This window comes from Blennius ocellaris (genome assembly GCF_963422515.1).
Source record: "Blennius ocellaris genome assembly, chromosome: 11".
In the NCBI taxonomy this organism is placed as follows: Eukaryota; Metazoa; Chordata; class Actinopteri; order Blenniiformes; family Blenniidae; genus Blennius; species Blennius ocellaris.
In genome coordinates, this window is record NC_137660.1 from 10,091,441 (window position 1) to 10,119,431 (window position 27,991).

Here is a 27,991-nt window from a genome sequence, read left to right on the forward strand (position 1 = left end):
TCTTGCAGCCAGGAGAGTTTTTTTTTTCCAAGACCCACTTAAAGAAGTCCGTTCGCCACAATGCACTATGAATCTCCTGGATGGGTTTCATTGTGGCGAGGCTGGTTTCAAGTACCCCCCCCCCCCCCCTCTAGAGTACGTAAAGTGCAGAGAATCAAGTCAGCAGCAGTGTCTTCCCATCTCCAAGACCACACTTCCAGAAAAGACCACGAAACAAAAAGCCAAGGTATGATAGCTCTGGTTGTGTTAAAAAAAATATCGTCAATCTATTTTGAAAGAGCAAATGCAAAAACGATAACGGCTATTATGAAAACAAGAAGGATAAATATGTGGATTTGCGTGAGGGTTTTTGCCAATATAATAGGTGTCACGGAGAGGTTTGCGGTTACAGTTTCATTAGGGCATGAATGTTAAGTCGTAAAGTCTGTGAGTGCACAGACTGTTTCTCTTTAATATGGAAATATCAGCAAAAATGAATTACATTACAAGCACAGCTACAGTATAACTCCAGGACTAATCTGTATGAAGGGGGGGGGAGGAAATAAAAATACAAACCTTGAATTTAAAAAAATGTACAGAAATTACAGAAAAAACAAAATCATTTAAAAACCAATTATCTGCAAATGGATTTAACAAATCAGAATCCTAAGAACAAAATGCACTTGGCTTGGAAGTTGGTATTTACACGTTTATACATGCCTGATGCCGTCATCATAATATACATGACATTTCAACGATACTGCGCAAAAAGAATCGGAGAGAGAAATGTTTTTTACGTGGAGGTCGTTGCTTTACTTGCTCGGGGGGGGGGGGGGGGGGACAAAGAAAACACAAGTGGAGTCGACGGGTCGTTGCGTCGCTCTGCATTTTGTGACGGAGCCCAGCTCGGACCGCCTCCCAGTACAGACGTAACTGTCATGGTCGCACAGGACTGGACAGCCAAGGGGGAACAAACGACGAGCACATTGACAGAAGGAAAAGGAGGAAACCACAGAGTCCACGAGGAAACTAAGGCTGAATATGTGCTGGTTCAATCCTTTATCTTCTCTCTCTCTCTCTCTCTCTTTCTCTCTCCCCCATCTTACCAACTCTCAATGCATCATGGCTGACATCATTACAAAATTCAATGGAAGTTCGATTCAGCCACTTTGCTTTTCATTGTTTTGTTTTTTTTACAGCAGTGCCACAAGTGTTCCGTGATGGCTTTAGTCCAAAAGTCCAAAATGTGTGCTTCTTTTTTTTTTGTTTTGTTTGCATAGTCTCAGTGTGGTTTATGTTTCCTTTTCTTGTGTTTCTTGTCCTTTTTCTTACTGGCACATTTAAAGCAGAACCACTGTTGGTCATCGGGAGGCGCTGTAAGGATGCCGACACAGGGCCTGGGCAGAGTGGGGAAGAAGAAGAAGCAGAAGAAGAGGAAAGGTCAAGTTAGGTAAAAAAAAAAAAATATATATATATATATATATATCCCCCCCCCCCCAAAACACAAATGTGGCTGATCGAGCATTTCTACTTTGGGTGTAACATTACGTAACATTAACTGATTCACATCATTAACATATATTTAAGAGAAGAGGACACACGACATATTAACTTAAAAAATAAAATAAAATAAATAAACCTGTCACATTGCTTCAATATGAAGCTGTAATGTAAAGTAAATCCCCAGTTTCACGAGCAACACTGGTACTTTGTTGTTATGTGGTTTGGAGGCTGGTCCCGAGAAGAAACCAGGAAGTTATGCAAGTTCCTAAACAGACCCACTCTATAATTGGAAATTATGATTAAACCGTCCTGTGACGCTCCAGGACACGAGTATTTTATCTTCATTTCCCCCTCTGATCAAATAAGCACGATGCAGGAGTTTTATTGGCACAACTGTGTGAAAGGCCCTGGGATCGTAAAGTCACCATAGGTGGTTTTGCTTCAATTTGTCTTCATGTGCGATCAGGAATTCAGTTTATTCTTAGTGTGTGCGCTTCTACCACAGATAAAGAGGCTATACCAGGGGTCTGCAACGTCACTTTCCCCCCGAATCCAATTTAACTTGGAGCTGCAAATCACATTTAATCTTTAAAATGAGGCAAACAGCTCTTAAAAGGTTCACATGTAGTTTTGATATATGAACTTAAACAGTGTCTTATGTTGCATTTATGAAGTTTCAGGTACAATTTAGGACGGCTGACATTTCTGCCATTTATGTACTTAAGTTTACAGGTTTCACAACCTTCTTTTTCAACATTTAAAAGACAATCTTGACATTGTAGCTGTTTTACCCACACCCCACTATCGCGATTTTAAACGTTTCCGTCCCCATTTTTCATTCTCTGTTTCAATTTTGTTGCACTCGCTGATGTCCGGCAACAAATAAATAACTTTGTCGAGAATGTCTGACGACTGGGCGGTAAGAAAAAGAGAGAAATTTAAAAAAAAAAAGGGCTGTGAAGGTCTTACCAGTGATACCAGTCGTCACAGTCGTCACACCCGATCATGGGACTGCCGTCGTCTGGTTTGTTGCACCCGGGGCAGATCCAGATCTGGTTTCCCCATTCGTCTAAGATCTGGGGGAGGAGCACGCGAGCGTCAGCAAACGCCACCGATGATATCAAAGACACGGCGAAACCCCAGTGAGGTGGGGGGGGGGGGGGGGGGGGGGTGGGGACTGGGCGGCGGCCACTCACCACGTAAGTACTGACGGTCTCGGTCACCACGCTGCGGACCGGCGTCTTGGTGGCCACTGGAGCGGGAGCCATGGGGGCCAGGGACAGAAGGGAGGAGGACGACGACGACGGGGGAGGGGGCGGGAGCGGGGATGGGGGCGGCGGCAGGATGGGCATGACCGGGGTGAGCACCGGGGGCGGCGGCGGGGTGCGGGGACGATTCCCTGGCCCCGACTTGGCGGCCGCGATCTTGGGCACCGGCGTCTTGGGTTCCGAGTTCGGAACCACTTTGCTGATCACACTGGAGAGACGAGAGAAGAAGACTTTACTCTGAAAGCCACACATATTTTTCTTTTTTTATCTGCGACCGCCCATTTAACAATTCTCTTTTTCACCTGAACCCAAAGAAATCCGACCAAGGGTGAAACTTTGAGAAGTAATGAGGCTAAATGAGTTAAGTTTGTGGTAAAAAAGTACAGTTTAGTGTCATTATTTTAAAAATGTGCCACCATTCTGATGTGAAACAAAAGCACACTTCTGAAAAACACCTTCTCCTCTGAAACCCATTCGGACGCACACATTTTACTCGGTAATGAAAAAGTGCCGATCTTTAGCGGCGACGTGGGTAAAATGAAAGGAGAAAGGAGGGAGACAGATCCGGGGTCAGTTCTTACATCTTGTCCTGGCCGGCTCCCACCCTGAGGGTCAGCCTGGGGATGACCGGGGAAGGTACGACCGCCGAAGTGTCCAGTTTCACCTGGAGACACAGAGCAGACAGAAGTTTGAGTGAAACGCTTAAACGCACAACAACAACAACAACAACAACAACAATAAAATGACCTTTTCCAAGCGGATCCTTTCCTTCTCCCTCTCTTTCTCCCTCTCCTTTTCTCGTTTCTCCTTCTCCCGCTCCTTCTCTTTCCTCTTCTCCTCCTTCTCCCGCTCCTTCTCTTTGGCCTTCTCCCGCTCCTTGTCCTTCTCCTTGTCCTTCTTCTTCTTCTTCTCCTTCTTGTCCTTCTTCTTGTCCTTCTCCTTGCTCTTCGCCTCCTTGTCCTGCAGCAGGGGGGCCAGCGGGGGCAGCATGGAGGGGATCCGCAGGCAGGTGGAGGGGCTGAACAGGGGCGGGACTTCGCTCAGGGCGAAGGACAACGACGACTGCTTCTGCTTATCTTCCTTGCTCCTCTCTTTGCCCTTCTCCCTTTTGTCTTTGTCTTTTTTACTCTTCTCCTTATCTTTCTTCTTATGTTTCTCCTTCTCTTTCTCCTTCTTCGGGACGTCTCCGTCTCTTGATTTAATCTTGAGGGAGCCTTCGGGCAGGGGGAAGTCTCGCAGGACAAAGTGGTCTTCTTCCTTCATCCCAAAGTCCTTCCAGGCCATCTTGCCCTCCTTCGAGAAGTCCTTGTTCTTATCCCTGTTCTTATCCTTATTCTTCTCTTTGATCTTGCCCTTGTCCTTTTCCCGATCCTTGTCTTTCGGCTTGTCCTTCTCCTTCTTCTTCATCTTGGTCTTCAGCTCTTTCTTCAGCTTCTTCTTGATGTCCACCGGGGACACCACCTTGTTCTTCTCCTCGAACACCTTGAGCAGCGGCTCGGGGGTGGGGGGCGAGGCCGACCCCGACGACAAGTATTCCGCTTGGCTCTGAGGCGGGAGTGGCGCCGCCGCCGCCGACGGACCCCCCTGGTTGACCTTCCTGATCACCTCGTTGATCGAATCGTCCATCGTCCAGTTTCCCAGGCCCAGGTGGTGTGTCTGTAGGTGGAGCGGCGTCGACGTGTCTTTGAGAAAGCTCCCGGCCCCCAGGGGGCCTTTCGGCGTAGCCGGCTCCATGATGGTCAGCCTCCTGGGGCTGGAGAAGCCGTTGCTGTCAGAATCGGAGCCGGACGAAAAGGCAAAGGGGTCGGGCTCGCGCTCGGCACAGGCTCGGGCGATCACGGCGTCGATGGAGTCGTCGATGGCCGTATTGTCGGGCTCCAGCTTCTTAAAGGCGCCCTCGGCGAGCTCCCGGTCTTCTAAATTCTGCCGCATGTGGATGTTCTCTTTGCCCATCCGCTCGCTCAGGGAAGACAGCGGCAGCTTAGGCACGATGTCCGGCTTGCTCTGAGGCTGACAAACTTTCGCAGAGCCCATCTTCGGACTCTTGGGGCTTTTTGGACTTTTCGTCCTCCCCGGGGATTTCTTCTTTTCCTTAGAAGGCTTGGGAGAGTGGATGGGACTCCCCACCACCGGGACAGGAACCACCCCCTTCGGGGATTTAGTCCGTTGTCTGCCAGGGGAGGAGACCTTAGGCTTCCTCCCTGGAGTGGCGAGGCCCTTCTGATCCGAGAGTTTTGGTATTACAGGCTGAGGTCTGAAGGAAGGCAGCGTTCCAGACGGTATTTCGGGGGACAGCGGGTCGAGGCTGTCGTGAGAAGGCAGCATGCCGGGCGGGACGCGTTGGGGGTTGAGGGAGGTCAGGGGCTCCCTGGGCTCAACCCCCCATTCGGGGCTGAGGCCCGGGTACATGCGCGGTCTCTTGGAGGTGGGCATCATGCCCATAGCTGCATCGGGACTGTCCAAGTGTCTTTTCAGGGGGTGGTTCTCGTCATTGACGGTTTCATCTTCATCCATATCCTCGTCGTCTTCCTCCAGTGCCACCTGCATGGCTTCAGCTGAGGTCCCCATGTCAGGAGGAACCTCTTCCTCCTCTTCTTCTGGAAGGAAAAGAAGGAAACAAAAAAAATGTTTCAACAATTGTCACGACCATATTTCCGCAACAAAACATGTATGTGCACATCCTTTCTGCGCAGCTTATAAACACATTTGATAAAAGGCTTTACAAGCACTTTATTAGGAAAACAACCCAATGAATTTAGAGAAACAATTATTAAGAGAATATTTGATTTAAAAAAAACTAAATCTGTCAGTTACTTTCTGAATCTCGTATATTACAATGCCGTTGGATAGAATAACTATACCAGGAACTTTTATCTTCAGTGTGAATTAGAATTTGTTTGGTGAAGAGGCTGTTTGTTTGGCTCCTGGGTTTTAGTGAATATAAGTAGTTTCTTCTGTTCACTGATCGCCATGGAAAAAGGATAAGACAACCAACAATGTTGCAAAAATGAAACCTACGTGGCCGTTACAGATGCTTTATAAACTGTCTAATGACAGACAATGTTGGCTTTAAAACAAATGTCTCCAAAATGGAAAGTTTGCGAATCCCATTAAAATAAAACTATAAAAATATTCTGCAAGCTGACCAAACTAACTCTTATCTGTTTAAGGGCGACAATTTTACAGTTTTCTATGGAAACAAATGTGACATAAAATATTCTAAATGTTCTCATTGAGAGAGTTGGAAAATCTTTACAGCGAGTTCATTTTGAAAGGCGATGTATTGGATGTGAGCCTGACAGGAGAAGAGCCCTGACGGTCTTTGAACATGAAAACAGTGTCTTGTATGTTAAATAGTGTCACTTCATATTCCAACATATGCATTTAATGTCACATTTTCCCAAATTGCACACTGGCAGAAACATAGTTAAGGTAAACAGACCGAAAGCAATATTATTTTACCGTTAAGTCCAAAGCATCACGGAGAGATGTGCCCCGTATATTTTTTGGTTATTTAGTTATTGTTCGATATGTTGATATTCTAACCCTATATCTTTGTTATTACATATGATTTTTGTGTAACTGAACATGTTTTAATGAAAACTTCTCGCAGAACCTGCCTTTGAAATATACACATCGAACATTTTATTTTTGTTGATAAAAACATACCAGTTTGTTTCTCCGGGTAATATCAGCCTGCAATACCAGTTCCTGTACGTCGTAAGTTTCAACTGTACAAATGTGGAGGACCGGTCGTGGCGACAACTCTCCACAGGCAAACACTGAATGATACCGACCTTCTTGCAAGGAGACCAGGGGAGGCATGTAATCTGGAATGTAATCCTTGCGCTCCTCCGCGTCCCGGGCTCCGGGCTGAGGAAACTGCAGGACGTTGTTTTTGCCGACGGGGAAGAGTGGCGTTTGATGGACGAAGGGCACCGGCTCCAGGTTATGGACGTAGTCCTCCAGTTCACTCAGGCTCACTCCCAGCAGCCTGAAGGCCTGGCTGACGTCGTCCAGGACCGGATCCGTTCGTCCATCTGCAGTTTGAAAAGGGAAACGAAGAAGAGAAAGTCGGTTAAACTCGGCATGTCGCTTCCGGCGACAACGACATGTCTTGAACCCGAACAAGAAGCAATATTGAAACTCTGATAACTTATACACAATCAAATCGACCATCGTATGACTGACAATCAATCACGATGATGGATGAAGCAAATAATAATTTCAATGTGGTTAATGGTGATTGCTTATTGATTGGTAAGTTATCGTTTGTTTTAATTAAAGAACTTGTAATAAATGTATGGAAGAGTTTTATAACGCAAGTGTTACATATCGAAATGACAAAGAACAAAAACAAAAAGTTGTAATCATATTACAAATATGCAACCATGGGGCACATTTTATGCACTTGTGGAAAGCTTAATACATAAATCGCGTAAACAGGTGTAGAACTATAAGCGACTAGGAAATGTGCTATAAGATTTTAGAATGCTCCCTCATATTCGTGCACAGAGCTTATCCATTATATATATTATAGGCATTAAATGCGCGATGTGTGTGCCTCCGGTGCTGGCCTGACACGGAGTGACCCTGCTGGACTCCAGGGGAAAACAATACGCGGCGGAGCGGTTCCTGTACTTTTTTGACACATCCAACCTTTGGCTAGGGGGCGCCAGTCAACAACAACGTGAGCCGCCACTTCAGCTTTTACGGGTTAAAAAAGAAAAGTGGATCGGAGCAAGCAAACGGGGAACTTACACAGCTCGGAGTACCGATGGCAGACCCTGGCCAGCTGCTGGATGTAGCGATGCAGCACATCGGACAGCAGGTCGCAGGCGGTGAGCTGAACCGCATCCCAGCCCAGAGCCTGGCAGATCTGCGCCACCGAAACACGCAGCAGCGAGCGGGCATAGCTCTCGCACATCTCGCTGACTTTTCAGTGCCGGTCAATTCCTCCTCAGAAACATGCCTCCGGTCTTCTTGTCTCGCGGAACCCCGCCGAGGTTCGGGGAGGGGGTTGGCCGGCTACCCGAGGATAATATTGGACATCTACTTCAGTAAATAGATTGGCGCTTTTGCCAGAGTCGCCATCTTGTTTCCATCGATAGACCCATCCCCGAAACCTCCGCTGCGCATGCGTAGATGAGCGCGCCCGCCCACCCGCCGTGGTGGCGGTGGTTCCGTCGAGCCTCGCGCTCGTAAGCATGTAAGCGTGTAGCATGTAGCTCACAGCGCGACATGTCAGCTGTTCGGAGCGGTGTGAAGCTCACCAAGGTCAGCGTCGACAAGGACGAGCTCCAGACGCCTCAGAGGGTGTTCACAGAGGAACAAATAAAACATAACGCGACGCAGGGAGTGCGCGAGCGCGTGGTCTTGCTCGTAACCCCGCTGAGTCACTGTGAAGTACAACAAGCACCACCAGCCTCATGTTGTCTCCTACATGTACCCATGTTGTCTATATATTAATCATACAGTGCAGCGTGTTTGTTTTATCCAGATGTTTGTTATTGCCTCTAATCTTACAGGGAAGCTTTTATATATTGTTGAATGCTTTAAACTCAATTGCAGGTTTGGCAGCACACACTGGGTGGTGCTGGATGATCATTAACTAACCAACAGGTCTCTGGAAGAGGAAGTGGATGGGGTGTAAATAAACCTGGAGGAAATAGTTAATGTTCTACTTATCCGGTGTGTGTGCTTATGCATAACAGTTGTAGTATAAAATCAATCAAGTTAATAATAGTAAGAATAGAGGAAACGGAGTACACAAATATTTGTTTCTATTCTTTTTTTGGTTCTTCCATATTTAATTTGTATGTGGTTATCAAAGGTGGCGCAGTGCTTAGCGCTTGTGCCTCACAGCACAGAATTCAATTACTGGCCACTTCTTTGTGGAGTTTGCATGTTCTCCCTGTGGAGTAGTGAGTCTTTGTCCTGGCACTTTCCTCCAACAGTCCAAAAACATGTATATGAGTTATAACGTGTCTTCGCTGTGAATGTGAGTGTTTGTTGTTGTCCGTCTCTGTGTTTGCTCCGTGATGGACCGATGACCTCCCCAGGGTGCATCCTGCCCTTGCCCATAGTTGGCTGGGACTGGATCCAGAACTCTGTGACCCTCAGCATGATAAAGCGGATTTGAAGAAGGATGGATGATTATCAAAGTACTACGCTCAAAAACTACCATTACTTTTTGCAGCAGAGTACACATTCAATTAGTTACTTTTTAACTGCAGTCAAGAGCATCAATACCAAGCATATTAATTAAATGACCCCTGTGGAATATTTATGTTTTAAGCACATTTCAATGAAAGAACAGTAAAAATACAAATGAAACTTTCGTACATTGTTCTGCACAGAAATGTCAATAAAGTAGAAGAGAAGAATCATACTTTGTTAATCTCCTTGGGGAGATTTCTTGAATTGACCTATCAGTAGGCAGCCACATAGCATAGTGCTCAAGGGGGAGCTGGTGGGGGCTGAGGGTGTGCATGTTTTTTTGGACTGTGGGGGGGAAAACTCACCCACACACAGAGGAGAACATGCAAACTCCACACAAAAAGGCCCCGTGAATTTGAAGACTAACTACTGTGCCACCACGCGGCCCTAAAAACAGGTATTTCTTTTGTTTACATAATACATTAAGTTTTGGACTTCAAACTGTGGGTGAAAATGTTTGAATATTAATTCAAAATGTGGATGGTGACGTGAGTTATAAGTAGATGTATAAGTAAAATTGCAAACTTAAAAAAATGACATAGCCCCATCTAAAAGACACTGACATTTCAAGGCATAAAATCAGTTCAAAATATGTAAACGGTTGAATTAAAAGAAAAAGAGAGCACCAGTAAGTTCATTTTGTTAAAATACTATTTGAAATAGATTTAAAACAGCCTAAAACTGATTAAAAAACTATTTTTGAGATAAAAAAGTAGAACAACTCATAGTTTAAAAGTAATGGTTTGTATTGTTTAATATATATATATATATATATATATATTTTCAAGAATGTTACTCATGTTCCTACAAATCTCAACATTCACAGTTTGGTTGGTTGAAAACCAGAGTCTGAACAGTTGAGCACTCTAAGGTTTGATTGTCCCTGCTGTTTTCTGTTATCATTGGAATTGGTGAATTGATTGGATTATTAAAGAGAAAACAATGGGGAAATGTATTTATTTGCAGTCGTCAATAGAAAAGTAGTTTAACAAAAATGTCCTCGTCAAAGAAACACAGTTGAAAATGTTACAACTATAATACAGTTTACAAAAACATATTACCCTTTATAAATCCAGCTCAGCTGCAAGGGTACAGGCCTTCTTGCTGCTCTGCTCATTTACTGATTTACAAGTATAGCTTATAATAGAACCAAACAAAATGTCTGAGCAAAGTCTCAAGCCATAAATAACTGCTTTATACAAAAAAGAAAAAGAGAAGTAGTGTGACATTCGTTTTTGATTTTTGTGTCATAAAATCTACAACTTCAGTTCAGCTTGACCTTTGTATTTTAGATCAGACTGTAAATGTTTCGCTTGGTGACTTTGTTAGGAAAGAGTTCATCGTTGCTGTGAAAATACCATTCTTCTCATAGGCGCCCTCTGTTGCATTATCTGGAAGAAAAAGGACACAGAATACATGACACGGCTGAAGTCAGGTACAATGAATTTGTGACGCGGCATTCTGTTTGTTTTCCCACCCTGGCACATCATCAAAATGATCCCCGTCCTAATAATACCACAAGATGCATGTTTATTGAAGTCGAAATTGATAATATGATAGTACAGTATAGTCTCACCAGTGATAAAAACTGTGTGGCGAGATGATATATTCTGGATCTGCAGGCGGATCAGACACGTGAGATAGTCAGGCTGATCTCTTGACATCAGGTCACATTCATGGTAAGGCATGACCTCCAGGATCCCAGCGTCTTGCCCCCAGAGCAGAAGCCTCTTCTTCTCCGTTGCTTCTGCGTTCAGCCTGGGTTTGGTAAGCATAAGCCTTAGAAGGGTTCAACAACAACAGCAGCACAATCTAAGGAAGAAACACTACTGTATCTGAATGGCTTAGATCAATATTCACTATAATTGCATGATAACAGTTGTTTTTTTTCTATGAATTTTTCCCCCCAACGAATGAAAATACCCAACAACAGTGATGAGCACTTCAAGACCACCTTGGGCAGGAACGCTGTTCAACTCGAACATAATAAAGCACAGGCTGCATGTAAACTGTCACCAGGATGAAATGCCTCCAGTTGCTTCAGGATGTAGGAATCAGAGCTGTTTTGGTGTTGAAGCAGAAACAATAAAGCCTTGGACTCCTTCAGATCGACATTCCAAGGATAAACTCATCCGGATAAAGATGCGCTATTATACTAGGGAAGAGCTTGAGTAAGAACAGCTTCACTCCAAGCTTCTAGAATGTTGTCCAACTTGTAATGAAGCAAGAAACTGGAATGAGGCAACTAGAATACACTCAATATCATGTGTAAGTAGTGAACAGGTCCTCCTGTGGTGCAGACCTGCGCCTGCACAAGTGGGTTGATAATGCCATAATCTACTGCTGTAGGAATCTTCAGTTATTTCTCAACAATGAATGTAATTTGCAGAGAAAGAAACAATGTAAGTTTCTCTAAATGCATTGGCAGTGAAATGTACACGTCCCATTATTTGTATTTGTATTTTTTTTTTTATGTTACTTGTAATAGGTGCTTGTTTCTAAATACATCTCTTGCTCTATGATTGGAGGAAGAGCTCAGGAAAGAAAAAACAAGAAAAGGAGAAAAATATGCACTGTAGGTTACTGCATTGTTTTGCAGCATTACATCTTTTGAAACGGTTTATATAAAAAAAAAAAAACAAGAACTGAAATACTCCAAATGTGTCTTCCATATTGGTTCTGTCTTGAACCTGTACCTTGCATTCTCCTTGATCCGACGACTGTCTCTGTAATGTAACATCCATTTCCACTTCCCCATTCCATTGAGCTCTTGCAGTATTGTACATACATCCTTCATGTTGCCTACAGGTTCACATAGAGTGGAGACAATGAGCGAAACGGGATTGTCTGGTTTACATGGCAGCAAAAACAAGCAGTCGTTTTATAGTTTAAGTACGTACAAAGACTGAGGGCCTCCAGCGCTGCTTTGTCAATCATTATAATCCCACCGGCTGTGAAGACCTCCTGGTACGTGAGATTGATGACGTCGTCGGGCTCGTCAACGCCAGCAAACAGCACATTTGGTGACCTCTTCAGCTCAAGCAAGTGTGGGACCTAAATAGCAGAGTTCCAAGTCATTCCATTACTATTAGCAACTGTGACGGTCCAGTTGTGTTTTCTCCTCCCCACTAAGCGATCTTTTACCTGAAATATGTGCTCGGCAATGTCTTCATTCCTGAGGATGATGAGTAGAGTGGACAAACTATCCGTGAAGAATTCAGCTGGATCGACGGCAGTATGACCCTCTGCTTCTAACTGTGCCTTTTGGAAAAAAAAGTGTAGAAATTACAGTATTAAAACAAAAATATCTTCAATTAGTATATACAAAAGAACAGAAAAAATGTTAAGAATTCGTCTCACCTTGGTTTCATCAAAGAAGACACCGTCAGACGTCAACAATATGAAGAATCGGTATCTCGTTTTACGTGAATTCTTCACAAGTGAATTCAGCTTATTCCGAAACGTCTCATCCATCTCTCTCTTCATTTGACTGCAGAAGTCAAAGTGTTTACTCGGGCCTGTCTTTGAGTGAACTCCATCCATTTTGAAGCGCTTGGGCTTTGGGAGATCCATTTCAACAGGACAAATGTCATGCAGCTTTTCGTTGTAGAGCCTCGCACACTCTGCCATCAAATGTGAAACGCCAGCATGCTCCAGTGGATTGCTTGCTGTGTGGGACATTTCTCGGGGACGCCTGGTGTTTTGGACCTGAAGGTCTTTCCTGTCGGACATGTCCACCACAATTGTTTGTCCAATAAGTGACGTGCCCATCGGATACAGTGAAATGTCCTGTTCGTCGAGATTGGAGAAACGGACAGTCATGGGAGCAGAGCAAGATGAGTTCAATTTGTCACAAGCATATTCTTGCTGTGTGGGCCCCCTCTTGCTCTTTTTTACAAGCTGTTTCATTTTTTCAGAAAATATGAGGCATGCCCCTTCTACTGACGCCTGAGTGGGGTCAACATGGAGGCATCTATTGGAAAGTTGCTCCAAAAACGAAACAGAAGTCGTCTCGTTGGTGTTTAAGATTGTGCATACAAGAGATGTTGTGGGACCCAGGATGGGGCCGTCAACCTTCGTACCATCAGAACACTCGGCTTGTTCAATATTAGTAGTCTCCTTCGTTCTCTGCTCAAGATCCTCATCTGAATGACCACACCTCGCGTAACCTTGGTCTGCATCAAAGTGATTGGGGGAACCTTCAGCAGGTGTAATGGATGATATCGATAGAAATGAGGAAGTGATCGTGCTGACATTTGGATGATCGTCTCCTCGATAATCAAATGCGGGATCGAGAAGAGCCCATTCAGTATTCACTGAATTCGATTTGTCATGATCATTTGCCAGCCAATGGTCTGTTGAAGAAAGCCCATTGTCCCGATGGTTTCCTTTCACGTTTTTGGAATTTCCTATTAAATGGTCTTTCTCTGTATTTTCGAAGGGCATTGGAGTTGGATTTGTGTACTTTGCTACAGGGGTACTAGTCAGTACATTTTGAGTAGATTTTTCCTTGTGTGGCTCTTCTGGGAGATCTACTAGACTTTCATTACTCTTTGGTGGTTTTACAGCCATTACAGGATGTTGAGACAATGAACAAGGTTCATGTTTTGAAGTGCATTGTGAGTTTGTTTGTTTGATCTCCTGGTTTACGTGAGATTGATTCACTTGCGAACATTCAGCTGATAGAACAGATGTGTCAGAATCACAATAATCTGTCGTTCCAGAGCTCTTCACTTTAACGTTGGTTATAGGAGAGAGTGGAGGTGCTGATGAGTCCGTCTTCTTCACTTGCAATTTAACACATAGTATTTGCTCCATTTTGTCTTTAAAAGACGGGTCAGGATCAGATGGCTCAGTATGCAAATCCTGCGTGGCACTTGCCTCTGTTGGCTTTTCTTCTTTTGTCATGTTGCTATCCTTAAGAGCGGTTACAGCGGGAACATGGGCGTTTGTGGAGTCTGAGGTTTGATCGGAGGACTCGCTCATGTCAGTTAATTTGTTCAGGTCAGTCTGGTCTAATGTGGAAAGGAAGTCTTTCACACTTTGTAAAACTTGAAGGGTTCTTGGTTCAAGATCATCATGGAGACTACTGTGACAACTGAGGTGAGTGTTGACTGCAGAAGTATCACAAAGGTCTTTCTCCTCTGGTAACCCGCCGCTTGAAGATGACGAGGACGTCTCACAGATGTTTTTGAGAATTTCGTCTGCATTTCTAGAGCCCAGAGGTATATATTCATAGGGTTTTTCATCAATCGTTGGGGTAGGGCATCGGTTGTCAGGCTGACTTCCCCCATCTTTAGGCTGGGAGGTTTCACTTGCATCATGAAGTGGTACTTTTGGAAAAGAGGGTTCTTCGTTTTCAACATACATTTCCGATGTACCAAGCGCTGCAATAGGCAGGATAGCGTCAGAGTTGGTAGATTCATTGATGGAGGGGATTTCCTCCTGGCCTTGAACAACAGCCTCGTCATTGGATTTCAGCAAAGAATCCTGTGGTTCTGTCGTACCAGATATATCTGGTCCAATAAATGGAATTATAGTGCTGCAGCAACCGTTGTTCTCGCTCTCTCCATCAGCTGACTTGTCATTTACGTCAGTCGCCTCACCGTTCTGCTCAGCGGATTGGTCAAACTCTTGTCGACTCTGAAAAAGTAAAGAAAATATAAGATTAACATGAATACAGTCTATAGGCGATAGTTCCTGCAGAAAAACAAATCAGAACTGTTGGGTTTCTTTCGTGTAGTATTTTTCAAAGTCACATTTTTGACTGATGCATTGACAATTTCCTTCACGTCATTGTCAGCACAGTAATAGGAAAAATATGCTTCTATTAAATCAGTCAGATCCATGGGCCACCATTGTCTTAACTAAAATGACACCAGTCATTTTGTTCAGTGACAATGTGCTATGATGGAAGGATTTTCCGTTTTCCTGTGCATCAAGTCACTGTTGTTCAGGACAGCAGCATCTAATTTGGTCTTTCATTACAGTTGTTAAAGGATGAAGCAGATTTTCACATTTAATATCATATCCATTAAAGATTTGACTGTCACACCCAAACAATCTATGTGAAACAAGTATCGATTTACAATATATTGAAAAGCAGCAGGAAATATGCTGATACACCTTTCTCTGCAATAATCTCTTTAGGGCATGTAGGTTTACAGAGTTTAATTTAAAAAAAAAAGAAAAGAAAGGAGAGATGGGAGGTGGAGATCAATCTTCTTATAGAGGATGAAGAATGGAAAGGAGCCTGCCAAAAAGGAGACTGGACCAACAATATTATATACTCTGCATATTTTCAGACAGAGGAAGAGGCACAAAGGAAAAGGAAGCTTTTTGTTGACTTACCCTGCTTTGCAGAGTTTGTTTTAGTCTCACTGTTTATCCATATAGTAGGTTGTCTTTTTAAAGTGACTTTGCCCCTGGTCTCTTTGTGAGGATTGAAATTAGGAAATTACTCAAAATTGCTTGCCATATGCTTTGTATATTATTTGTTCTCTTTAACACACTTTGTATTTTGCCATGTGCACAACTTTTGATAGAAATGTGTAAAAAAAAAAAAGAAGAAGAAAAGTTTTATAAGGCATTTTCATGATGTTTTTGATATCTTTCATTTTCACTTTCAGTTTCTATTTCAATATGACTGCATTTAATGGCAGAAACCGGACAAGCAATAGAGAATCTCATGACTTAAAGGGATTTTTTTCATTTGTGTTTTCTTTTTAGGATTTAAACTTGCTGGAGTGGTTAGTAACACGTTTTCCCCCTGGCATATTCAACTCAAATTAATCACAAACTTATGTAGATAAAACTTTCCAAACAAACTTCAGTTGTTTACCTCATTTAGCGCGTCAGGTGATTTCAGCTCATTCAGTGCTTTGGTGACTTCTTCCCGCTCGTTCGATTCCAAAGTGTCCTTTTTGCTCACCTGTGGCTCTGAAGTGACGGTCTCTGAAATGGAGTTCTTCAAGGACAAATCCAAAATCACTGACTCTTGGTCCAAGGTTGAGTTGCACTTTTTGCTGAGGTCCAAAGCTTCTGGAGTTGAGAGATCTGAGGTATCTTCGAATGAACTGGTCTCGAGGTCATGGCCTGCTGGATCTGAATTCACTGCACTGGGAACCTCCGGACATTCTTCGGGACATGGGTATGTGAAGTTTGAGTCATCGTGAAAGGACCTGGCTGTTGATCGGCTGTAAAACAGACCTATCCACATGTGGGTGATAAACTGCCGCTCGGTTTCAGAGTACTGGATGGAGAAATCCCATGGCCTATTGAAGATGAAAAATGTACAGACATTAAGCTATATAGATTTGTACCAAACTAAAAGTCAAACGTTGGACTTTACACTCAATATTTGAGTGTAAAGTCACTGAAATTATGCAACAAACCAGCAAAATTTGTATCTTTGATAAGAAACATAGTATACAGAAACAAAACAATATACATACCCATGTAGAGCTCGGTTGATCGCTTTGGTGATCATTTCAGTTGTAAACTTGCTGTCTGGGTCAAAGTTGTATGTTTCTGGCCACTGACGTGTGACTTGGAGAGAACCATCCTTGTGATCGAAGGTATGAGAGCATCTGAACTTTTGCCTGGTCGTCAAGAGTTTTTTCAGGCATTCTGGAGACTCTGTGGCTTCACATTGATCTTCTTCACCGACAGAGGGGCGTAGTGATTTGTATTCATCACCATGCACTGTCTGGTGATGAAGCAGCAGTCTGGCAGAACCACTTACAGGGGATGCCTGGAAGGGTGTACCTGGCAAACCCAACAGCAAAGAGGAAGATGGGTCCAATGAGTAAGCATGTTCCTTCATTAAAAAATCAACCGATTCACTCTCTCCCACAAGGGGGTTCAGTGAAGGAGACGCGTGATGCTGGTGGACAGCTCTCGCAGCAGGCTGCCTAAGCAGGGCATGGAGAATTGACTCATGGTCAACACTGGTAACATTTTTGGTCAGATCACACTCCGTCAAAGTTGTCTCGGGTTTTCTTTCAAGCGCTCGGTGCTGTTGTGGGGGAGCCTGGCCGCTATCTGCACCGAGTGCCAAGTCAGCAAGCAAGTTCAATCCATCTGTAGATGCGCAAACACTTTTCACATTTTCCTTAACAGTCTTCCTGACCAAATTGTCCCTAGAACAGTCTTTATCTGCGAGATTGTCACTGGCATTACAAGCTGGAGATTGAAAATGCAACCACCCTGTGAAGACAAAACAAAGGGAAAAAGAGAAAGCATGAAAATAAAACGTAGCACATTGAAAGCACTTGAAAAATACCAACAAATCTCTGATTGTCACCAACACGTTAACTATCTAACTTTTACCAATGCTTGATATATGCAGTGCTTGATTGCAAACTGACACGAGTTGCAGAAACGCAGCATGAAGCAACTAGAGGGCAAATAGAGTTACTGAAGCCTCAGCAAAGCACAGGTGGAATGGACCAAGGTCAGTTGAAGGAGTGGCAGAGTCAAGAATCAAGTCAAGAGTTCCATGCACAATACTTCAGAGATTTTACACATTTCCCAAGCTGCTTAATAAAGTATAATTAGTTTATACACAAGTATATTAGTTTTATATATTAAAAAAAATCAAGTATCATCAAGCTATCAATATAAAATACAGCTTACATTTCTTTTTAATGCATTCTTCGGAGATTCCTTGCAGCTTCTTGAGCGTTTTAATCCTTCGACGTGGATAAATCGATAGTGGTCGTCGTAGTATCTGATGCTGCTTGTCTGAAAAGGATTTCTCGTGTGTCTCAGGCGAGTCTTCCCCCTGCAGATTTTCCTGCCCCCCAGTTCTCTGACGTTTCTCTGGCGTCTCCTTCGGGGTGAGGCCAAGGGCATACGCAAAAACATCAACTGGCAGCATGTTCGAAATGATGTCGACACTCCTACTCCCAACCGGAGCGCGTCCACTGTGCTGCCCCGTCAACATTTCCTTTTCAGACTCCACTCTGTGCTTCTTATGGCAGGCCTCGATGTCCTGAACGCTGCTCTCTGCTGCTTCTTCTATCCTCAATGAATCAATTTTTTTCTTTCCTCTTTGGAGAACTGATTTCAGTTTGCTCAACAATAGTTCACCCTTTTGTGAACTCTTTCCTGTGGAAATGGAATCCATTTGTTCTTCCTGAAGTGTTCGAGAGGGAAGAGAATCTGCGTCTTTGCTAGATTCCACAGTAGTCTCGGTAACCAATGAGACTGAGCAATTGTCCGGGTGCCCCAAAATTTTTTCTTCAGGATCAACGTGACTGTTAGTGTTCTGCTGATGGTTCGTGCAGTCCAAAGATTTTGTGATGTCAATTTCATCTACTGATTTTTCTCGATCAGTGCAAGCCCCTTGCTCCATTTCCACTATGTAATGAGCTTCTTCAAAGGGATCAGGCAATGGCTTGTCCAGATTCAGCTCATCTCTTGTAGCTTGGATCCTTTCCCGAATATGCTTTACATGAGAAGCAATATCTAAAGAACCATGAGGAACCAAGATTCTTCCACATTCGGAGACAACGGGCTTGAGATCCCAAAGATCTGCTTTCTTCCGCAGAGGAGCAGCTTTAAGTTCCATTAAAACGCTGTTTTCCAAGCTCTGTAGTCTGGGGTCCGCTACTGCGATGTGTTTGCGTCGGATGACTCTCCTCGGAGCAGCGTTGGATTTAACGCTCTGCTGTGGATTACTACGCACTTCTTCTGTGGTTTTATCCTGACGATTGCTCAAGCTGCCAATCTCATCTGGCGTTTTTCCCGTCTGTGTACTGGGAGTCCCAACACAAGTCGGAGATACCGGTTTTTGTTTTCTTGGACGGCCCCTCAGTCCTCTTCTCTTTTTGGTATTCGTGAGTTTGATGGGGTGGACCGCAGCCTTTCGAGCTTCATCGGGCTCGTCACTGTGGGACCTCGTTTGTAAATGCTGGAGTTTGACATTCATGGCGATCCCACCAAACTGAAAGTCATCATGCTTTGTTGTTGCCATGTTTCTGTCAACACTTATGGAGCCCACACAGACACTTTTTTCTGCTGAGGTAATGCTGACAATCAGCTCTGAAGGAAGGTCATCCGATAGCGGAAGGAGTTCATTTCTCCCCTCAGCATTATAATTTCTTCTCAATTCAGTGTGCGTGGCACTTTGTGCATCGTCCTTAGCGGCACATCCAGTCTGCAAAGCATCTCGCACAACATTTTCAGGCACCAGTGGCGAGTCTCTTTGGGCTTCAGCCTTTGATACAAAATTGTCCGTCAAAGTGTCGACACGCGTCTTATCTGACAACTGGTCTTCTAGTACACTGCTCTCAGGACTGCCCATTTCAGGAGATGACAGACAGATATAGACATCGTCATCAAGGTCCTCTCTTTGCTCCTCCTGTTCAGCTGCCAGAATCTCTGAGGCCTTGGACAGTGGGAGCTGAAAGGAGCTTGGTTTGCTCAGGTATGACTTCAAGCTCTGCCACACCTCATTAGTCCACCCTGGGGGGGAACTGACATGTTTGTGACCACCTTGCTCATCATACTGATAAGGAAATTTGCTGGCATCCCTCGAGGAACTAGATTCCAGCGCAGGATTCAACCGAGATTCGCAACTTTGCACATACTGCACCAATCTGTCCCAAAGTTGGTCACTTGGTTCGATGGTGGGTTCTCCAAATTTACGCTCTGCAGCCCGTAATGCAGGGAGAAACCAGCGTTTTTCAGGCAATATGGCAGAGGGTCCATGTGCAAATTTCACATCTGTAAAAGGCAGAGAGACCAAATACGTTTAGAAGCTTCTCTTGTAATCCTACAAAAGTGATCTAAAATTAAATAAAAAAAAAAAACTAACTATAATCACCTCCCACTGCAACACGGGAATCTGGAAACACAAAGATGCCTTGCAGACCTTCGGTTGAATCACACCCCATATCTGAAAGAATATTGTAGAAGGAAGTCATTCGTTTGTGTTTATCAATAATGGTGATGATCCTTTTATGCAAATGTCACCACTGCGAGCAGTCATAATCTTTATAACTTACCATTATACCCAAGGAAATGAGACGAGTGCAACAGGATAAGAAACCCACCATCATTAAGTGGAAAAGTGAGAGCCTGTGGAAAAAACGAGAGACTGTTTTAGATAACTGGTCAAATTCGATCACATATCATCGTGGACAATGAAACCCCAAGAAATTAAACAGAACGGTGCCCTGTAAATTTGCTTAGTTGAATCTATTAACCAGTATTTACCAATATAATGATTGGCCAAGCTGATTTCAGTAAAATGACTAATGACAGGTCCTGGTCCATGAGTCGACTGCAGCAGGTTTTTGACTTGCAGCTTGTTCATGTGACAAACGACTGCACCTTGCGGTCTCTGAACTATTGATCAAAAACAGAAACTTACAGCATCTTTCTTCTTGATCTCACCAACAAGCAGAGTGAGACTGTCGCTTTCTTCCACCTCAGTGGAAATTAACTCACACAGACTGCAATACAATCCATCCAGAAATGCTAATAGACAAAAAAAAAAAGGTAATTTTTTATTTAAAAAATGAATTCCCTTCTCAATGAAAATATGGTGAAACTTTGGAAAACAGGATGGTGTTTCCATAAATCCTCATCCTTGACATATTAAAAACATACCTTCACCAGGGATGCAGGTCTCAAAAACAGCCCTTGGCAACAGGTGCCTCAGATCCACCATGGAAATGGCTTTCTCAATATTCACCACAGGTGGGCTTACAAAAAAAAACAGGGGAGAAAAAATTAGATATGCTGCAAAAAAACAAAAACAAATGATGTGAATGTGGTGTGCTTGCACTTCTTGCTTACAGCTGTGAAGGCATAGAAGCCCCTGCTGTTGACCTGAGCCCGACGCTGTAGGACTGAGTCCCGATCTGAAGCTCTCCCCTCCAAGGTAAGTATGGACAAGCTGAAATAAATGGAAATAACACAAAAATCTAATTTAAATGATGTGGACGTACACAGAAACATAAGCTTTCTTTAAATCAATATGTGTTAAAACAAATCGCCCACAAATTATTTAGCAGAATGACAGAAGTTGTTTGCCGTCATCTGCATATTGATATACAGTGGCAGAAAAGAAAGTTTCCAAACACCCTTAGAATTTTACACAATCTCAAATATAACAAAATATTTGTGGGAAAAAAAAAAGGTGTGGCATTAGACAGACACAAATACAAATGAGATATTTTTGGTTACTGTTTACAGGAAAAATCCAAACAAAATTTGACGGTTTCAATATGCCAGTTCTCAACATTGTCGATAAAGTCAACAAGAACACCGGACAATCAGTAGAGCGCAGACCCTCGCCAGCGCCACATTTGTTTGCGGAACCGAGTTAGCATCGCTAGCATGCTGGCCGATAGCTCATGTCAATGCTAACTCGGTAGGCCAGGTCACTACGTCACTGCTCGGACTTTTCCACCAAAAAAGAACCAGGTGCTAGTTCAAGGCCGGTTCTTAAATGAGCACCGCCAAAGAACCGGTTCTTTTTCCCCCCATGTGTCAACAGAGCCAAGTGAGAACCACGTCACTGCATCACTTCAAAACGTCGTACGGCACTGATTTCACCAACGTAGCGTTGATAGCGCGCATAAAAGAAAATTAAATAACACGCAAATGGGGCTTATTTTTCAACATTTGGGCATTACATTGTGAATTTCTGCTCCTTTCACTTTATTTCTGGACGTGTCTGAATCAAATGCTTCAGCGTCGGGAGGAATGGAGGTGGAGAACGATGGAATGCAGCTAATGGTAACCTGCATAAACACACAGTGACTGACAACAAAAGTTCTCTTTCACACAAGGTGCCATTAAAAGGCTCCTTCTATCGCTAAAGAAAATCCATGCTTTCATTTACAGTAGTATGTAGTTTGTTTTGTAGTCGCTGATGAACCAAAAGTATCACTTCCTTTTAAAGACATTCTGCGGGTAGAAAGAAATATTGAAAACATAACCTTATTGGCTAACTTCATTGATTGCCCAAGTTTCATTGGCGAAGGTAATAAATAACAGTGTTCAAAATTGAACAAATATATAAACTATAACATCATCAAATCCATATTTAGTTGTCCAGCCATTAGCTCCAATCCTGGCTGGCATGTTCCCCGCCAGTCTTTCACACAGTTGAGGGGTAATCTTGTCTCATTCTTCTTGAATTACAGCTTTCAATTCTTCCAAGTTCTTCGGTTTATGCTTTGAAACAGACCTTTTGATAATCCACCATAGCTTTTCAATGGGGCTTGCGCCTATGGGATCGAGCTGGACACTGTGCTCCTGCAGCCAAGTTCTACTGGTCCTGGATGTGTGGCAACGGGCTTAAAACTTGGTGAAATGTCCAGTTTTAACCTTGATAGAACGGTGCATGTGCAGAAGGGAAGATGAAGCTGGAAACTGGACTCATCTGACAGAATTCCTGGACGTCCAGTTCTTGTATGCTTGGGCCCCAACGGTACCGGGTCAACCGCTGCCTCTCATTGATCAGGCATTTCTTGAGAGCCTTGTAGGATCCTAAGCCATGATCTAAAAGTCGACCACATACAGTGCAGGTGGAACACTGGACACCAGTTTGGTTTGACCACTGCTGCTGAAGCTCCTGCGATGTTATTTGGTGGTTTTCTCTGCACGTGCAGATCACAATGCTGTCGTCTCTTGCCCAGATCTTGGTTTGTTTTCCAAGCCGTTGGCTTATCTGCAAACTGTATCCAACTGTTGAAAGACTGCTTCCGCACATCCTGGCTATCTGGTGGCAGGGAGTGCCCTTCCTGCCTGAGAATCTCTATCTTCAGGTGCGTTTAAGATAAGATATGCCTTTATTAATCTCATAGGGGAGAAATTCAGTGTTGCCAACACCAGTGAACACAGACTGGACAGAACAAAAAGTTACAAATAAAGAAACTGCAAAACAAGTATTATAATAATAATAATAATAATACGTACATAAAAAAGAAAAATGCAAGCCCAGAATATAAAACAAAATGCATTTACATACATGAATTACATGTAATGGTGTAAATAATAATAACAATAACGTTTATTTGAAGGCGCCCTTCACAGCACTCAAGAATGCCATCCAATCATACTAGATTATAACCAGTATACTATAAATAAATAGTTCTAAGACAAATGTAGGGGTGGGAGGTATTATCCATGATTGATGACAGCTTGGTTGCCATCCTCCTGCCACCACCGCCACAGGATTGAGACGGCAGCCAGCCTGCGTTAAGTTCCTTGTTTTAACTATTTTTGTCACTGAAGAATTTCATAAAGCCCGAGCTTTATGTAGGCATGAAGCACGGCAACAAAAACTGTGTCTTTTAATATAAAACACAAGCTTAATTAGTACATCACTGGTACCAAAATGACCCCGTTCTCAAAATGTGTTATGTATTTTGATTAGTGCCGTCAGTCGATTAAAAAACATTAACCAATTAATTGCACAGTTTTCTGTAATAATTGCAATTCATCGTATTGTTTTTCTACTAAAGACTGAAGCTTGTAATGGATATTTATTCAGGGAAAACCACGGAATTAATGTCAACTCAACAAAGACGATATTTAAAATCAAAGACTATCTTTATAATGTCCTTTTAGCTTTGCGTGAAACTGTTTCTCTTCAAGATTAGCAAAATAATAAAAACAAATAAATAAATTAATAAACATGAACAAAAGTCTGTTTTTTTGGTTTTTTTAGACTGCAGGTTCACCACTTTCTGAATTTGAATATTTCTAGAGACAAAGTTGTGAACTCATTACATGAAGTGGCAATAATATACTGTAATCATCATGTATTTGCCTTCCCTAAAGAAGATGAACAAAAAGGACAAATTGACGAAAACAACTATCTGGATAATGTGATTATAGCTCAACACTCCCGCAAACTGTGAGTTCGGTCTTTTTTGAACAGATGAATCTGGGCCTCTGTTCCTCTGCAAAACCTTTAAATTGACATACCTGCAATACACTTTATTAAATTATTGTACCTATACAAGGAAAAAAAAACCTAATCTGTTCCATTAATGGCCTCTTACTCACCTATTTTTTTCACCTCGCTGCAAAATAAAAAGAAACAAACAGTTGATCAGAAAACGTGAATATCCTCAAGTCGAAACAGAAAAGAAACTCGTTAAAGATCGGAGGAGGGAATATGTGTGTTTGCCCGACCTTTTCTCCTGTGGTACTACAAGTGTCGCTTTGGAATCCGTGTATGAAAACGACACGATGGCAAACGGACAGGCGGCGCTGGGGGACTGGGCCGTTTCATTGCTTCCTTCCTTCAGGCGTTCATATATGTAATACTGGCGAGACAAAAAAAAAGAAATTAGCGCCGGCTCAATTTGACAGTCTTTAACACGCATGTATACAGTGTGGCACGCAGTATACTGTAAAATACCGTTACAACATCCCGAGTGCCAACACTTACAAAATGTGTTATCAAGTGTGTGCATTTCCATTTTTTTGGGTGACGGATCTGACCATGAAAACTTGAAGCCACCGTCACCTTTACCATTGAATCAATTTTAACGACAAAGTCACGGCATACCTGGGTTCGCTCGAATGCTAGAAACGAGCTGGTTTCGGACGACACCGAGGACAACTGCTCAGACACGTGGCAGTCGAAACCCTCCGTGGGCGCAGTGAAGTTCTGAGTGTAAATCTCTAGAACTTGCTTGACTTTGCCCTGTTTGGAGCACAAAACCCCCAATGTGTTACCTCGGGAGAGCCGCCACACAACCAAACCCCACGCGGACAATCAGAAACGTATTGGGTACCTTTGTGAGCCTGATGATGGCGATGTATCCAGATTTCCCATGGTACCAGCAGTTTGAATCCAGACAGTCAGAATACTTTGAAATGTAAACGCCTTTTTAAAAACACAGAAAAACGTTCACTTTAATGAAGATTTTCAGACGATATTGTCGTGAAAGCCACTGATGAGGAGTTGCGACTCCGGAAAGAACATTACAAATCAATCATAATGGGGGGGGGGTTTTTGTACAAAGGCCACACCCTATTGTAAAACTGCCACAACTCGTTTTCCAGGCTATGCCTCAACTAGAACCTCTGCTCATGTGAGGCAGACGAAGTTCAAAAACAACAACTCAAGACTGGACTTTGTGTTCTTGCTCAATATTCCAAGTGACTCCAGTTGTTTGGTCAAGCTGGAAGCAAGTGTTGCAAGTTGCACAATAAGATTTGCCCACGCTTTTTTATGGAGGGTGAATTCAACTTGGTTAAAAAAAAATAAAAAATTAACCAACTGAATGAAGTTATGAATTGCGTGACTCCACCTTCAGCGACGGGTCCTGAACCAGTCAGGAATATGAGCCGAGGTTCAAGCAGGTTTAACAAGGTGTGCCGGGCCTCTCGCCGATTCTAAACTATTGTGAACACAAAAGGAGGCCAGACACTTGAGTGCTTGTTCCCTTTTTTTTTTCTCCTTTGAAAACTCCAAAAACACATGTTATACTTCCACTATGTTGTATAAGGGAATGTCAGCAGTAAAAAAAAAAAGACAAAGACAGATATCTCACAGGAATCAAATCTGATAAATAAGATTACCAACATGGAACACATAAACATTCAATTACAAGCAACCCTACAAGCCATGTGAAAAACAGGTTGGACAAAAGCACTTTGACCCATGTTTATGCTCAAGTTGTGGACTCGTCACACCCGAATGCGGCTCCGCGGCCGCCACAGCGCCACGCTTCAGCCCTGGCAGCTCACCAGACCGGAAGTCTGCCTCAGTAAACACACTTTCTATTCCCAGCTGCTCATATGACTTACACTTTCTGTTTCACTCCAGACTTTCTTCCACTTTCATTTGTGTACATTAAGAGTGCTTCAGCTGTGCTTTCGCTTTCAAAGCAGGGGGCAGCAGCAGACGGCCAACACAGAGCACTCCCTGAGCTCCATTTCTCCTGTGAATCCTCTGGAAAAGCTGCACGGATTTGGAGATATGTCCATACGTGACGATTTAAGGTAAACGCTTGACGATGCATCTGTTCTTGACGTGCCTTTGAAATCAACTAATCAGTACAACTGATCTTCCTGTAAACCTAAAAACTGCAGGGCACGTCGTGTCTTCTTTTCCTGTACCTCCTGCTCACAATCCTGACGCTGAGCTCTCGCGACTGCTTGACAAAAATGTCCACAGACAGCAGAGGACATCATTTACCCTTTGACGGATCTCCCAGGGTCGTGCACGTGCTGTTGCCAGTGAGCACACCCGTCTGTCCCAGTGCGGTTGCCTTTAAACAGACGAAGAAAATGCATGTACACGTCAATAAGATCCGATTTGCTCGTACTTCTTTTATTAATTCTTGCCATCTCGTGTCACGTATGCATGTCTACCTTGTTGATGTCGTCAAACAGCAGAAATCCATACGACTCCTTCAGATCCTCTTCAGAGTAGCCTGCTTGTTTCCTCTTTTCTCGGAATGTATTGTACTGTGGTATGACGGGGGGGAAACAAAGTGTTATAAGCGTCCCTGCCATTCTAAATCACAGTCTGGACTCAAAACAAGGTTAAAACGTTCCAACGTCGGTTATGTGTTTTGATCAAGTCAAACACGGGGTTTGGACTGACCTTTTCTTCCAGCACTGGGTTTTTCACCAACACAGCAGAGTTGTATTTGAAAAAGTGCCTTGATTCCTCATACAGGTAGGCACTCTGCAGTGGAGCCAGGACAGTCTTGTCAAAGAGCTCAGAAGAGTCTGGCACAGGTATCAAAACACCTAAAAGTGGACGAAACGGCGTTAGAAAAGGTGTCTGGAAAATTACAGCCAGGGGAGGAGGGAGAAAAAAAAAGCCAAGGTGTTTCTCAATTCTGGGGACGGCTTGTTCTCACTGACAAGCGTCTGGTATCACAAAACGATTTTTTTTTTTGATCAATTCTTCAATATCCTTTAAAACCCTGAAGTAAAAGTGGCGGAGTTGTGTTGTTTTTATTGATCTAACGCATTTCACCTTCACTCGAGACTCCACCATCGTCTCTTTCCATTGCTTATGAAACGACACGTCCTCCCCGATCCCGTCGCTGGAAACCGCCGTCTTCGCAGGAAAACATCGCAGTGAAGTCAGGAAAAATAAATAAATAATCCCACGCAGAGGAGAATCGTCCAGGAACCGTTTTGGGTTTTTTTTCAAAGTCACTCGCGGTGTGTGTTCGTGGCCGTTGGGACATACGTGACCGCGCGCGACACCCAGGAAGTTGGCGAGGAGCCGTTTGGGAAAAAAAAGAAAGAAGAAGAAGCGGCGTTTAAAAAAATATGTATATATAAAAACAATCCAGACACGTTCACTTTTCGTCCCAAATCCGGTAAAATACGAACAAATCCCACGTGTCCACTTTATCGCGGCCGAGCGGCGCGTGCACGCTCCGTAGCGAAAAAGAAAGAGAAACCTATCGAAACGTCCATCTTGAAAGAGTACACCAAACTGTGTGCTGGAGGGAGAGAGAGAGAGAGAGAACAAGAGAGAGAGAGGAGAAGAGGAGGAGGAGGAGGAGGAGAGGAGGTATGCCGAGCCGAGCTGTGGATCTCTGACGCTGCGGGACTCACTCCTCTCACTCCTCGACACTCTTTTTCTACCCGAACTTCAACAGCAAATCACCCGGAAACACGTCGGAACTATGGGGCTGCTCTCACGTTTTAAAACTTGCTTTACTAGAGTTTATTCCAAATTGCTGCCCGGAAAGTAACTTTTGGAAACTGAAAGGAAGGAAGTTGGAAACACTCCCAAGAGCTACCGGGTTGTCAAAGTGTGTGGCAGTGGGCCGCCGCCAGGGGGCGCAGCAGCTGGACTGCTCCGGCACCACAGGGTTTTCATCCAGATATCAAATATCACTCACTGAGTTTAAATGGAGATCATTTAAATAATAAATAAAAAAAGTCCACTTTATTTGACACAAGAACTTGAAAAGATAGCTTGCATTTTTCACTTTCTCTTCAATAGAATTAGTTTTTATTCCATATAAGTTATTTTTATACGAGCAATTGTTGCGATTATTTTAAACTCA

The 27,991-nt window shown here is 43.4% G+C and overlaps 2 protein-coding genes across 5 annotated transcripts; both read right to left on the minus strand.

Moving 5' to 3' along the window:
* Positions 1–410: 410 nt before the first annotated feature.
* Positions 411–7,837, minus strand: taf3 (TAF3 RNA polymerase II, TATA box binding protein (TBP)-associated facto). Its single transcript, XM_080504595.1, has 7 exons — positions 7,512–7,837; positions 6,548–6,790; positions 3,498–5,347; positions 3,332–3,414; positions 2,679–2,958; positions 2,452–2,558; positions 411–1,376 (listed from the first exon to the last, which is right to left on the minus strand). The coding sequence occupies exons 1-7, from the start codon at positions 7,675–7,677 to the stop codon at positions 1,262–1,264; spliced, it is 2,844 nt and encodes a 947-aa protein (XP_080360721.1). The 5' UTR covers positions 7,678–7,837; the 3' UTR covers positions 411–1,261.
* A 2,072-nt stretch (positions 7,838–9,909) lies between these two features.
* On the minus strand, positions 9,910–27,396 carry tasor2 (transcription activation suppressor family member 2). 4 transcript variants are annotated; one of them, XM_080504593.1, is made up of 22 exons: positions 26,941–27,396; positions 26,560–26,708; positions 26,325–26,420; positions 26,149–26,221; positions 24,740–24,831; positions 24,511–24,648; positions 24,132–24,265; positions 24,003–24,019; positions 20,778–20,877; positions 20,589–20,683; positions 20,350–20,456; positions 19,982–20,054; positions 19,801–19,872; positions 17,607–19,700; positions 16,424–16,736; positions 15,811–16,243; positions 12,330–14,612; positions 12,114–12,230; positions 11,870–12,023; positions 11,666–11,771; positions 10,546–10,727; positions 9,910–10,360 (listed from the first exon to the last, which is right to left on the minus strand). In XM_080504593.1, the coding sequence occupies exons 1-22, from the start codon at positions 26,972–26,974 to the stop codon at positions 10,263–10,265; spliced, it is 6,960 nt and encodes a 2,319-aa protein (XP_080360719.1). In that variant the 5' UTR covers positions 26,975–27,396; the 3' UTR covers positions 9,910–10,262. The 4 variants fall into 4 exon arrangements, with proteins under 4 accessions (XP_080360719.1, XP_080360717.1, XP_080360718.1 ...); XM_080504591.1 differs by having other exon boundaries at positions 16,424–17,177; XM_080504592.1 differs by lacking the exons at positions 26,560–26,708; positions 26,941–27,396 and having other exon boundaries at positions 16,424–17,177; positions 24,740–24,814; positions 26,325–26,374.
* Positions 27,397–27,991: the final 595 nt, after the last annotated feature.